Source organism: Callionymus lyra, chromosome 4 (assembly GCF_982586985.1).
Source record: "Callionymus lyra chromosome 4, fCalLyr1.hap1.1, whole genome shotgun sequence".
Classification (NCBI taxonomy): domain Eukaryota; kingdom Metazoa; phylum Chordata; class Actinopteri; order Syngnathiformes; family Callionymidae; genus Callionymus; species Callionymus lyra.
The window spans coordinates 3,448,114-3,461,740 of record NC_141821.1 but is presented as its reverse complement, the minus strand read 5'-3'; the positions used below and the strand labels follow the sequence as shown (position 1 = coordinate 3,461,740).

General features: G+C 39.5%; 2 protein-coding genes across 2 annotated transcripts in view; both read right to left on the bottom strand.

The window, feature by feature from the left end:
• The window catches only part of LOC148080565 (uncharacterized), a 47,999-nt gene extending 37,198 nt beyond the window's left edge, over nt 1-10,801 (bottom strand). Inside the window, exon 1 of the mRNA XM_087788494.1 lies at nt 10,766-10,801. The gene's annotated coding sequence lies outside the window, so the exon portion shown is untranslated. The remainder of the gene's footprint in view (nt 1-10,765) is intronic.
• Nucleotides 4,620-6,139, bottom strand: LOC148080566 (uncharacterized). The gene is made up of 2 exons (XM_087788484.1): nt 5,795-6,139; nt 4,620-5,704 (listed from the first exon to the last, which is right to left on the bottom strand). The coding sequence occupies exons 1-2, from the start codon at nt 6,122-6,124 to the stop codon at nt 4,739-4,741; spliced, it is 1,296 nt and encodes a 431-aa protein (XP_087644610.1). The 5' UTR covers nt 6,125-6,139; the 3' UTR covers nt 4,620-4,738.
• Nucleotides 10,802-13,627: the final 2,826 nt, after the last annotated feature.

The window sequence follows — 13,627 nt, the reverse complement described above, 5'->3', positions numbered from 1 at the left end:
GTTCCTCAACTTCTTCTTTGATCACCAGCAGCTGCTGAACATCTGCAGGAACACAAACACATCTGAGTCTCTAACATAGAAATATTAAGATATGAAATGATAGCATCTACACTCATTTTCTTATACAAATTAGGCAAAAATCTGGGTAAATTGTTAAATAATTCAGATCCAGCGTCATTGCTAAGGAGAAGGTTTTTCAACAGATGAGACTCCCGATCCTGAAACTCCTCAATGAAGTACCCACTCATTGGAACAACACATATCAGACGCTGGAAACGCTAAATGATAATAAGGAAGCAGTGTGGGTATCACAACTGACCACTGATAAGCTTAACACCATTTTTTTATTGTTTATTTTTCATAAATATGTATTATATTTCGACATTCATTTAATTTATTTCCTGTTGCTTGCACTGCTTCCAGGACTGTACGTTAAAATTAGAGCTTTCATCCAATCATATTTAAGCTGTCACGTGTTGCCAGAAGAAATCTACCCAAGGCCTTCAGTCGTTTCAGAAGTGGCTCTTGTACATTGAAATAAAAGCCAGCCAAAGGATTGTGTTAACCAATCAGATTCGAGTCGGCGACATCTACGTCAGCGTTTCGTCAGATACTCTTCTCACAGGATAGCACTGAGACAAGTCACATGGCGCTGAAACGTTGATTTGAGTTAATTTAACCGTTTGTTTTTCAACACACAATAGCTGAAGAGCTTGATCTGGTCTCGGATATACTTGTAAAGCAACTTTCAAGAAGGACTTTTCAAGAAAAACTAGACGTTGTTAATAAAGTTATGTTAACTGTGAGACAAGTCTTTCATGAGCTTCAAAGGATTGATTTATTTCCTCCATGAACTACGTGAGGTAAATTTATTTTTTTTCTAAATAATGTTGCGCTTTATGAGATCAATAGTGGTGCTTGTGTGTGTTTGTCGCTTTAGTGTGTGTGTGTTTGTCGCTGAAGCGCGCAGTGCGTGTGTGTGTGTGTGTGGGGAGGAGGGGGGTTTGTTATTGTTCCTCCGTGTGTTGTTGTGTTACTAAGTTTCGATGCAGAGCGTGTGTGTCGTGGTCATGGAAACCACACAGACTGTAGTCGGAGTGATTTTTTGATATAATGCACTGATGTTCATTTGATGATAAACGTCTTATTGATCTATAGCAGTTCACGGTCAGATCCCTGTGGTGTATAAATAACCTTAAAGTAATAAATAAAACTCGATTAACTGTTGATACTCTTTAATTTTAAACATTTCTGACATGAATCACACGTTCAGACGAGCGACCAGTGGCTTATTTAAAACATCCTCCAATGTGAAGATTACGTTTCTGTAAATCATAAACTTAATCTTAACATCATCATCATCATCATCATCACTGAGCGCGTCTGATTATCTCTGTCGTCGTTAGAAATAGTTTGCAAATAGTCATCACGTGATGTTGTATTAATATAAGTCTGTTTTTAAGGATGTATGAATAGAAATATAAGTGTGTACCTGGATTTATGGTCTCCATCTCCAGCAGGATTCTCCTCCGTTTGGAGCTGCTTCGGTGTGTTCTGGTGGAAGAAAATGGAGGAGAGTGAAGATCCTTCGTTTACCACTGAGTCACGTGGTTTTCTTCTTCTGACATCGTTGTTAGTCTAGAGTTAGAACTGCCATCTAACGGCTGAAATGTGTACTACAACACAGTCAAGAGTATTTAGACTGTTGACAGACAGAAACATTTTGACTAATACATCTATTTATTAAATAATCAAACACATCTGAGTCACTGACCAACCAAAGTATTGATGAACTCTTGTGTTGTATCAGTGGACGTGTTATACATTATAAAGTACAAAAGTCAGTGATTACTCTTAACAGTTATCATGCATGTGGTAATATTGTCATGTAGGATTGGTTGGTATCTTTCTATCTTTCAGATCATCCATATAAGGAGACAGGTGATGCTGGTGATGAATGGCACGAGTGTCCACTCATTGTTCTTTTCTCCTTCCTCATAATGGAGGCAAACTTTCAGGTTTGGACTGTAAACTCCAACAGAGAAGGTGGTTTAAAGTCACACACGTTTTATTTGCAAGAGAGAGAAATTACAGACGTACACCAAGGTTCAAAGTTCTCCTTCACAAAGAACTGTCAGGTCACTCTTTATACTGTATCACAGTTGTGTAAGCTGTTCATTATCCGTTTGGACGAGAATCCTGAGCCAGCGAAGGATGAATGGATGGAGATTATTATAATATACACTGTGGAGTATGTCTTGCAACAGTGACAGAAAAAATGTTTACCAAGATTTTTCAATTAGTATTTTCTTGTGTGTATCCACCCTTTCTCTCAGTGTGAAAGAAATGCCGCCCTTAAATCATCAAAATGTTTTTTCTTTTGTGAGTTCCCAGAGAAGTCCCAGAGAAGAGCCATTTGGCTTTTTGCTCTATAATGCTCGGCCAAGAGCTGATTGGCTAAATAACCCTGTGGACACGTATTTTGTTATGTAAACCGATAATTGTCACACCACAGGAGGGGACATGGTGAGGGCAGTGGGGGAGCTCTCTTCTTTGGTTGAGGAGCAGTCTCCTCATCTGCAGTGTGAAGAAACTCAAATTTTACATGAAAATGTGATAAATTATCACTCAACAGTGGTTAATGAGTCGTCAGTGTTTGGGGGGGTCAGTGAAACCCGGAACTACTCAGGATGGTCTCATGTTGTTTTGTAGTTAATCTTCTGGGTGTCTGAGGTTAGTGATGTTATATTTGTTATTTTTTGTCTCAAGCACTTACTACAAACCTATAATGGCATAAGATATATCATTCTCACAATCTCTAAACAACATGCTAACGACACATGTGACTGAAAACATCCTGACTAGTTTTTGGGTTGTTTTGTTTCCATAACAAAATGAGTGTCCACAGAAGATTTTTAGCCAATTGGCTCTTTGCTGGGTTTCTAGGGCGAGCAGAAAAAAGCTTGGACTTCTAGTGTTGATGTGTTCCTCCAGATTGTCTCTCTGTGTGAAACCATGTCCATACTGAAAGCGGATGAAAGCTGTGTAAACCCTTATTTGAGTCAAGATCATTCTTTTTCTCTTTCGTGCTGTTAAGGTTTTGTTTTCCGATGAACCGACCCCTCCCCAGTCGATACGAGGTGGTGGTAAAGAAAGACAGACACAGGAATGACTTTAGGAGAAAATGCTTGTTTAGTGAAATATGCAAAAGTCAGAGACACAACTTACATGATTACTTACGCAGATGTTGTGTACTTGTCCTTCACTAGCTGCACCATCGAGAGATTGTTTTGTCTTGTGAGTTTAGGCTTGACCTGACCTGAACAAGTGGATTCTAAAGAGAGGCAATGACTATTTGTAGTGTCTTTAGGCTCCAAAATATGATCGTAGTTGAAAGCAGCAGGAATGACAGGAGACCTGCATACGAACTGGTTTGTTTTCTAGCAATGGTGTGACCCAGTATCCTTCATCATCACTGTTCATGACAGATAAAATGTGCACAGTATCGTCGTCTGATTCATATTCATCATATTCCTGTTCCTCATCTTATTCACACGTTTCTTTTTGTTCTTGTAAAATCCTATCTTCTTATCATTAGGTTGTTTAAATATCTTATTCCTGCAGGCACGTTCAATGTGGCCTTTTTTTTTTACCACAAATTCTACAGTCTTTACACCAACACTCTGATGCCTGATGTCCTGGTTTTCCACAGCGGTAACATGGCGGACCAGGTGCCGTTTTTTGTGCAGAGTCTTGTGTAAACTTGTGTACTTGGATGGATGAACTTGAGCTGATGAGCTTCTCTTGCAGCCATTTCCATTGACTCGTGATCTCAATAGCTTTCTCCAATCTCAAGTTAGCTCCAGTCAACGACCTCTTTTGAATGGCCTCGCAGCGTAGGCCACACACCAGGCGGTCCCGGATGGTATCATTGAGTGAAAGTCCAAACTCACAATGCTCTGATAAACCTTTCAGCACTGCAACAAACTGTGAAACAGATTCTCTTTCCTCTTGATTTCTTTTATGAAATCTGAACCTCTGCAATAATCAGTGGTTTAGCTGAGTTTAGTGATTCTTCAAAACTGCCACAACTTGGTTGTATCAAACTTCTCAATAAGCTGAACGTTTTTGCTCCCATGACACTCAAAAATGTTGGCACTAGAACAGCTTCTTTGAAGCTGTTTGCCAGGGCAAAGTACTTGAACCTTTCGGTGTATGAACTCCATTATCTCTTTATTCCAGCTTGTGAAGTTTTCTTCATCTGTCATCCTTTCCAGCTCTCCGTGGGAAGAAAGTTTCTTCAAAAACTTTCGATTCCTTCCACCGAAGCCGGTCTGTGACGTCACCGCAGCTGATTCACTCTCACCCGCACGGATAGGTTAGGTAGAACGTTATTTATGTTGGATACAGACGCTTCAAAAGCTCACTTTCCGTCACTAAAACACAACGTGGGGCCGAACCTCGTCGCCAGTTTGTAGTGTCTTTAGGCTCCAAAATATGATCATAGTTGAAAGCAGCAGGAATGACAGGAGACCGGAACTTTGTTGAGCAGCTGTTTAGTGCAGCTTCATTCATTTAATGCTGTCACCACATACCATACAGGGCTTTAAATACGGTAGCACATTAGGGACAAAAACTGCAATACACAACACTATTTAATATGAAAGATTATCAGCTAATCAAGTGATTATTTAAATGTAAGTTAAATCGAGAGGAACGGTTACAGTAAAGTTGTCATTTACTTACAGTACCTTCTCATATGTCTATATAGATTCCCACTTTGAGTAAAGGATTTACCACACTTGGAGCAGTTATAAGGTTTTTCTCCAGTGTGAATTGTTATGTGTTGTGTCAGGTATATTTTTAGTGAAAAAGATTTACCACAGTGAGAGCAGGTATAAGGTTTTTCTCCAGTGTGAATCCTAATGTGACTTTTCAGGCTCGTTGAACGTGCAAAACAATTACCACACTGCGAGCAGGTATAAGGTTTTTCACCTGTGTGAGTTCTCATGTGTGTCCTCAGATACGCAATCTGAGTAAAAGATTTATCACACCGAGAGCATTTACAAGGTTTTTCTCCAGTGTGAGTTATTTTGTGATCTTTCAGGTAATAACGACTACTAAAAGATTTACCACACTGGGAGCAGGTGAAAGGTCTTTCTCCTGTATGAGTTCTCATATGTTTGTTCAGGTTACTGGGATGAGTAAAAGATTTACCACAATGAGAGCAGAGAAAAGGGTTTTTTCCAGTATGAATTTTTATGTGTTGTGTCAGGTATATTTTTAGTGAAAAAGATTTACCACAGTGAGAGCAGGTATAAGGTTTTTCTCCTGTATGCGTTCTCATATGTAACGTCAGGTTCCTGGCCTGAGAAAAAGATTTACCACACTGAGAGCAGATATAAGGTTTTTCTTCTGTATGAGTTCTCATATGTAACTTCAGGCTCTTGGCCTGAGAAAATGATTTACCACACTGAGAGCAGGTATAAGGTTTTTCTTCTGTATGAGTTTTCATATGTAACTTCAGGCTCTTGGCCTGAGAAAAAGATTTACCACAGTGAGAGCAGGTATAAGGTTTTTCTCCTGTATGCGTTCTCATATGTAACATCAGGTTCCTGGCCTGAGAAAAAGATTTACCACACTGAGAGCAGGTATAAGGTTTTTCTTCTGTATGCGTTCTCATATGTAACTTCAGGCTCTTGGCCTGAGAAAAAGATTTACCACACTGAGAGCGGGTTAAAGTTTTTTTTTCACTGTGAGTCATCATGTGATTCTTCATAGTGATCCTCTGTGCAAAACACTTTCCACAAATCGAACAACTAAAAGGTTGTCGACCGCAGATTTGTGTGTGTTTAGTCAGTCCAGATTTTGAAGAACATTTCTTCCCACATCCAGAGCAGATCAGTGATTTGTGATCATCATCTTTCTTCTCACTGACATGAACTTTTGGATTCTCCACAGAGTTTGAACCTGACTGAGTGTTACTGGTTTCTCTCCAGTCTTCACTGTCATCAGTGTCAGATTCAGAAGACAGCCCCCTCTGGTGGTCAGGATGGAGAGGTGTATGCAAGTAGCTGGCTGGTTCTGGTCCTCCACAGTTGTCTCCATCATCTTCTGCCTTCATTTGTGGAGTCAGGTTGTTGGTGTCGTCATCATATTCATTCTTCACATCAACAGGAGTGTGGAAGAACTGGGAGTTTTTTTCATCTTGTATATTCTCCGCCTCTTCTTCTTTAATGAGTTCATGTTCTTGTTCCTCCTTAATCAGACTGAAGCTGCACTTCTGTTCCTCAACTTCTTCTTTGATCACCAGCAGCTGCTGAACATCTGCAGCGACACAAACACACCTGAGTCACTGACCAATCAATTATGTATGAACTCTTGTTGGTGTTGTATCAGTGGACTTGTTATACATTTGAAATACACAAGTCCATGATTATTTCGTAATATTGTTTTACAATTCCTCCACTGTTGAAATCTTCATACACATTCATTACCTCCAGACTCTCCTACTACAATATATCCAGAACTCTGCTGCTCGTCTGCTCACCCACACCCGCTTCAGAAACCACATCACTCCGTCCTCAAAGACCTACACTGGCTCCCTGTCACATACCTCATACAATACAAGGTTCTCTTCCTCACCTTCAAGTCCCTCAATAACCTGGATGTATTTTTAGTATTTCTCAGAACTGAAAAACCTCTTTTAGCTCCTCTGGGAGAATACCCAGGCCAACTGGGAGACAGTCTCTCAGATGTATACTGGGTCTGCCCCGGGGTATCCTCCTAGTTGGTCATGCTCAGAATAACTTCCAAGAAGACATTAGTGTAATGCATTACAAACAATATATAGTCATACTTCACTTGATAATAGTGTTGTAACATTAATGACACACAAATATTATCACTTCGTCTGTTCATTGAGTTTAACACACACACATATATATTTGTTTATTATTATTTAGTTCATTGATGACCAAGTGATGGTTTAGAGACCAGAAGCTGAAGAAGATCGAGCTGGAGGAATTTATGATGATGAACGAGAAGGACTTGAAGAACTGCCTCAGTATCACAGGAGACTCACAGGATCAACCAGTGAAAGTAACATTTTACAAACATCAACCTGTAACCAAGTTCTGTTAACTTCTGGTCTATAAAGATGAACTTTATTGACTTGGTTCAACTAGTGGCTAAACTGAAGAACTACAGTTATGAACATTTATTACGTGATTCGAAAGAAAGACTCGTTTATTTTGCCAAATGGGAAGTTACTGAACAAAACTACTTCTTTATCACAACTGGAGAATGTTTATGGTCCTTTGAAGCATAAGTATCGCGAACTAATGCGTCAAAATAACACTAGCTCGTAACAACACATCAAGAAAAAAGAACTACGAACTAGTTCATTCTTGGAGACGTGAACTTCTGAAAATACTGAATTATAAACTATGAACTGAACGAGTTTATTTAAAAAACTGGTGAACTAAACTTTAAACTAGTTCACGTAGAAAGTGAACTTTCCCAACACTGAAGAAAAATGCCTCACAGTAGTTTTAGGATGAACAGTGGATTAAGATGCTATTTTCACTTCTTACGTTTGTAAGTCTGACGCCATGATATCATGATCCACACTGCGTCATATTAATGACGTACACAACGTATGAACAATGTCATTATTCCACCTTGAATAGAAATATAAGTGTGTACCTGGATTTATGGTCTCCATCTCCAGCAGGATTCTCCTCCGTTTGGAGCTGCTTCGGTGTGTTCTGGTGGAAGAAAATGGAGGAGAGTGAAGATCCTTTGTTTACCACTGAGTCACGTGGTTTTCTTATTCTGGTGTCGTTGTTAGTCTAGAGTTAGAACTGTTGCCATCTAGCGGATTAATTGTGAACTTCAAAACAGTGAAGATATTTTAAAGATGTTTAAACCCGAATAATAATAAAATCCATTTAATTATATGATATTTAAAATACATGTGTCTTTATTGACGGATTATAATGATATAACTTTTCAATTTACCCCATAAAAGTTTAAGATACATTTCCGCTATATATATAGCGCTATTAGCACAATTTAAATTAATTCCTTCGTATTGTTGGTCAAAATAAATAAATGGAAACATAATTAAAAATAGAACAGGATTGCATCAGGTTAAATGAAAACAACATAAAACCTTATTACTGTTAATTTATTGCGTAACAAAAACTATTTTCAAGTCTCACACTATCTGGTAACTTTCTTCTGTGAAGCTGACAGCAATGCATTGTTGAGATTTTTCATTGACAAAATTAAATTGATCAAAGAGAAAATCTCTCCCCCTTTGTTTGGAACCCCTACTGTCTCTGAGCCCTTCTCCTCCTCTTGGTCTTCCTTCACTGCTGTATCTTTGGGTGATATTTCGGCACTAGTGAACAAGATGAAACCCTCCTCTTGCTCAGATGACGTCCTTCCTTGTAGGCTTTTTATCAAAGTATTTGGTGTAATTGGCCCCTGGATTACCAATATGGTGAACCTCTCCCTTTCCACAGGGGTTTTCCCCAATGCATTTAAACATGCCATTGTGGAGCCTCTGCTCAAAAAAACAGGCTTAGACCCAACTGACCTCAGTAATTTCAGGCCTATTTCTAAGCTCCCTTTCTTGTCCAAGATCTTGGAGAAGGTGGTGTCTGAGCAGCTGTCTTTGTTCCTGGATCAGAGCGACATCCATGAGAAGTTTCAGTCTGGCTTCCGTAAACATCACTCTACAGAGACAGCTTTAATGAAGGTGTCCAGTGACATCATGGTGTCGGCTGACTCGGGTAAATTCACTGTTCTGGTTCTGTTGGATCTGTCCTCAGGCTTTGACACAGTTGATCACCAGATCCTGCTGAGAAGACTGAGGGATGAAGACTGTCTGGGTCTGTGTTAGAATGGTTCTCATCTTACCTTTCTGGGCGCAGTTTTAGTGTATCTGTCATCAAATGAGGTCTGAATCGGCAGATCTGATGTGTGGAGTCCCTCAAGGTTCTGTTCTGGGTCCTTTATTGTTTTTGCTGTACTTGATTCCCCTCGGTAAAATCATTCAGAGATTTCCTGATTTTTCTTATCACATTTTTTCTGATGACACCCAGCTCTACTGCTCTTTTGATCCAACTGAGCCCCAGAGGCTGAACTTAGTCAATTGTTTGCTAGAAATCAAACAATGAGTGAAAACACTCTGCAGATAAATGTGGACAAAACTGAAACTCTGGTGATTGTTGATGATAAGGTTCCAGGGTTGAGTCAGTACTTGGGTGACTTAGGTCAGTCTGTCAAACTGAGCCTGAGAAACCTGGGTGTTGTATTTGATAAAGACATGTCTCTTGTTCAACACTGTAGAAAACTGACCAGAAACTGTTTCCTTCCTGTCCGAACATGATCTGGAGCTGGTAATCCATGCGTTTGTTTCTTCTCGTCTGGACTATTGCAACAGTTTGTTTTCATGTCTTAACAAGAAGGAGCTGTCCCCCCTGCAGTTGATTCAGAACTCAGCTGAACTGCAGCTATAATTCTAACCCGCTCAAGTAGAAGAACTCACATTTCTCAGATCCTTAAAACTCTTCACTGGCTTCCAGTTGCTTTCAGGATCAACTTTAAAATTCTGGTTCTTACTTTCAGATCTATTCATGGTCAGGCTCCTCCTTCACACAAAGGACACACAAATCAAATGAAATAGAAAGTGGGCGTGGATCGGCCATACACTTCGAAAGGATCTCAGAAACATTGCAAGACAAGCCAACAACCCCCAAGGAAAGAGGAAGCCACGTAACCAAAGTCCAACTGGAGGTGGTCCATGCTTGATGAACTGACCAAGACGGGGACTCGTGTGTTCGTTGGCATGGACACGGCTCGTCTCATGAGGGTCTTGTTTTGAAATCTGTGCAGTATGAGCGACACGTTAAAATTGTAAATAAATAACAACAGCACAGAAGGAACAAATATTATCACTTTGTCTGTTCATTGACCTTTTTACACACATATATATTTGTTTATTATTATTTAGTTCATTGATGACCAAGTGATGGTTTAGAGACCAGAAGCTGAAGAAGATCAAGCTGGAGGAATTTATGAAGATGAACGAGAAGGACTTGAAGAACTGCCTCAGTATCACAGGAGACTCACAGGATCAACCAGTGAAAGTAACATTTTACAAACATCAACCTGTAACCAAGTTCTGTTAACTTCTGGTCTATAACGATGAACTTTATTGACTTGGTTCAACTAGTGGCTAAACTGAAGAACTACAGTTATGAACATTCATTACGTGATTCGAAAAAAAGACTCGTTTATTTTGCCAAATGGGAAGTCACTGAACAAAACTACTTCTTTATCATAACTGGAGAATGTTTATGGTCCTTTGAAGCATAAGTATCGCGAACTAATGCGTCAAAATAACACTAGTTCGTAACAACACATCAAGAAAAAAGAACTACGAACTAGTTCATTCTTGGAGACGTGAACTTCTGAAAATACTGAATTATAAACTATGAAATGAACGAGTTTATTTTAAAACTGGTGAACTAAACTTTAAACTAGTTCACGTAGAAAGTGAACTTTCCCAACACTGAAGAAAAATGCCTCACAGTAGTTTTAGGATGAACAGTGGATTAAGATGCTATTTTCACTTCTTACATTTGTAAGTCTGACGCCATGACATCATGATCCACACTGCGTCATATTAATGACGTACACAACGTATGAACAATGTCATTATTCCACCTTGAATAGAAATATAAGTGTGTACCTGGATTTATGGTCTCCATCTCCAGCAGGATTCTTGCTTCGGTGTGTTCTGGTGGAAGAAAATGGAGGAGAGTGAAGATCCTTTTGCTGTGTCTCAAATCGCATACTAGCGTACTCAAAGTTAGTATTTTTAGTGCGTTAGTGCGTCTCAATTCTTAGTATGCGAAATTTAGTGCTCCATGCACACTAAATTGTCACTAACACGCCCACAAAACTGAGTATGGTTCGATGGACACTAACCACCCTAAACGTCCGCCATCTTAATGACGTTTTAAACGGAAGTTACGTCATATATAAATGCATATATATTAATATACTTACAGATGCATTTTCAGCAGCAGTAGAAGGATGACACGTCTTATTTTTTCTTTATTTCTTTTTCCAAACTTGCAAAACGTGCTGCCAGCAGGTGGCGATAGCGTTCAAACAGCTGCTTGAAACATCATTAAATAGAAATAGAAGAAGAAGCTGTCATGTGATTTCCAGTTAGTGTGTAGCAGCAGAGTTTGATTTGAGACATACTATCTGTGGAGAATTTGCGTACTAGTTAGTACGTACACTAAACTGATGCATACTAACTTCTAGCATACTAAGATGTAGTATGCGATTTGAGACACAGCATTTGTTTACCACTGAGTCACGTGGTTTTCTTCTTTTGACGTCGTTGTTAGTCTAGAGTTAGAACTGTTGCCATCTAACGGCTGAAATGTGTACTACAACAAAGTCGAGAGTATTTAACTGTTGAGAGACAGAGACATTTTGACTAATACATCTATTTATTAAATAATCAAACACATCTGAGTCACTGACCAACCAAAGTATTGATGAACTCTTGTGTTGTATCAGTGGACGTGTTATACATTATAAAGTACAAAAGTCAGTGATTACTCTTAACAGTTATCATGCATGTGGTAATATTGTCATGTATTATTGGTTGGTATGAATTAAATTGATGTCACGGTATAAATTGAATCTCTTAATGGTCAAATAATTCATCACGGTATATATTTCAATGTAAAAATAATTATATGTGTTTCTGAAAGTCACTGAAAGTTAAGCAAAGCCTTATTAACTGATTGATTATTAACTAAATAAAGTTATTTCAAGAGCTTTTATAAGACAAGTAAGAACTGAAGCAAGGATAGTACCTCAGAAAATACAAAATATCCAATAATAAGAATATTTTTTAGAGAGAAACACTCATAGGCTGCTTCATACAGAAAGTAAACTTTTCAAAGGAAATGTTTTATACAAAAAAAGAATGAATGCACTAATTTAACTATTTAAACATCAGCATCATGTCTGCTTGCAAGACGGTGTCCATCGTCATGGTCTCTTCGTCAGACTGCATGATTTAATGCAACAAACTTATGTTCCCGTAGGAAGCAGTTGTTAGCATTAACCACTAACTCCACACTACTACTGATGGATTGACCTCTTGAATTGTGGAGGAAGAGACGAGGGAGTCGCACTAGGATCGAGCGTCGTGAGAGGAAGACAGGCCTGGTCTCCACAGTCAGACGGACATTTTTTACCTGAAAACTCAAACAACCCACTGGTTTTACTTTTAGATCTTCCACCTAAGGCAGCGGTGTCAAACTGGTTTTCACCAGGGGCCACATCATCATAATGGCTGCCCTCAAAGGGCCAGATGTTACTTATAAATGTAACTAAATGTAAGCTAATGTAAAATAAATGTAACTACTCCTTAATGTTAAATGACTTGAATGTATTACTTTAGGTCATAACTACTGTAAAACCAACAATTGTGAGCTGCTAACAACATGTGTGACGTAGCATTTTACAATAAAATAAAAATGGCTGCACTCAGCCTTGCATGTGGTACTAAATACATTTCTACACATAAAGATAAGTCAAAACTTACAGCTCAAGACTAATAAGTTGCAACTGAAATAAGTCTGACAAACAACTTTTCCTGTTGATGCACATGTGTAAGGTAAGGTAAGGTAAGGTAGTAAGTTAAAACTTTATTGTCATCACACTTGTCATCTCAAGCAGAGAAAAAATAAATAAATAGCAGGAAAATCAGATTGTTGAGTCTTTATATGTCCCAACAAGAAAGAAAGTCTCACAACCAGTTATTGGTCACGTTTTTAGGTTCCCCAGCTTATATATTGGCTGTCAATTCTTTTTGATGAGTAGATCCTGAACACACCAAGTGGATCCCGTCTCCACCAGGGCCGGGTCTAGACAGGCAGCCACAAATCTTGAGGGGGCATTGTGCCAGGCCCCCTCTTGCCCCTGCCTAGACCCAGCCCTGCTCCCAACCATCCATTGGTCATGTTATGAAAATAAGTAAACGTGACATACTTAGCTCCGTGTTTGGTGTCAAAATGCCGGCGTAGATTTTACTCTTTGACAACCGACACGCCTCATAACACAAAAGACATACAGGTCTTTCTCCTTGAAGCACAAACATGTATTCTTCACACCTTTCTTGAAATATCCTTCCCTTCGCATCAACTCTTCTCTTCTTGGACATTTTGCCAGGATGTATTTGTATTTCTCAATTCCACCTGTTGGCATGGATTTGGAGACGCTGCAGCAGTGATGCGTCAATCGTGGGAAACATAATACCGGTAGGCATGCATTGTGGGTAAATGTAGGTTTCTTTACAAGCCAGCAGCGATTGACAGGCCAGGGACTGTGTGTGTGCGCGTGCGTGTGTGCGTGTGTGTGCGCGTGCGTGTGTGCGTGTGTGCGTGTGTGTGTGCGCGTGCGTGTGTGTGTGTGCGCGTGCGTGTGTGCGTGCCGCGATGAGAGCGCGTGCTGCTCACATCAAAGGCTCGCGGCCGGTTTTCCCAAAGCCATGTATTGCGTGCGTGCGTGCGTGTGTGCCTGC

Coding starts and splice junctions, on each gene's coding strand:
- LOC148080566 (XM_087788484.1), bottom strand. CDS start 6,124: ATGAAGGCAGAAGATGATGGAGACAACTGTGGAGGACCAGAACCAGCC. Junction 5,705..5,794: donor CGATTTGTGGAAAGTGTTTT/GCACAGAGGATC, acceptor TCTTTTTCTCAG/GCCAAGAGCCTGAAGTTACA.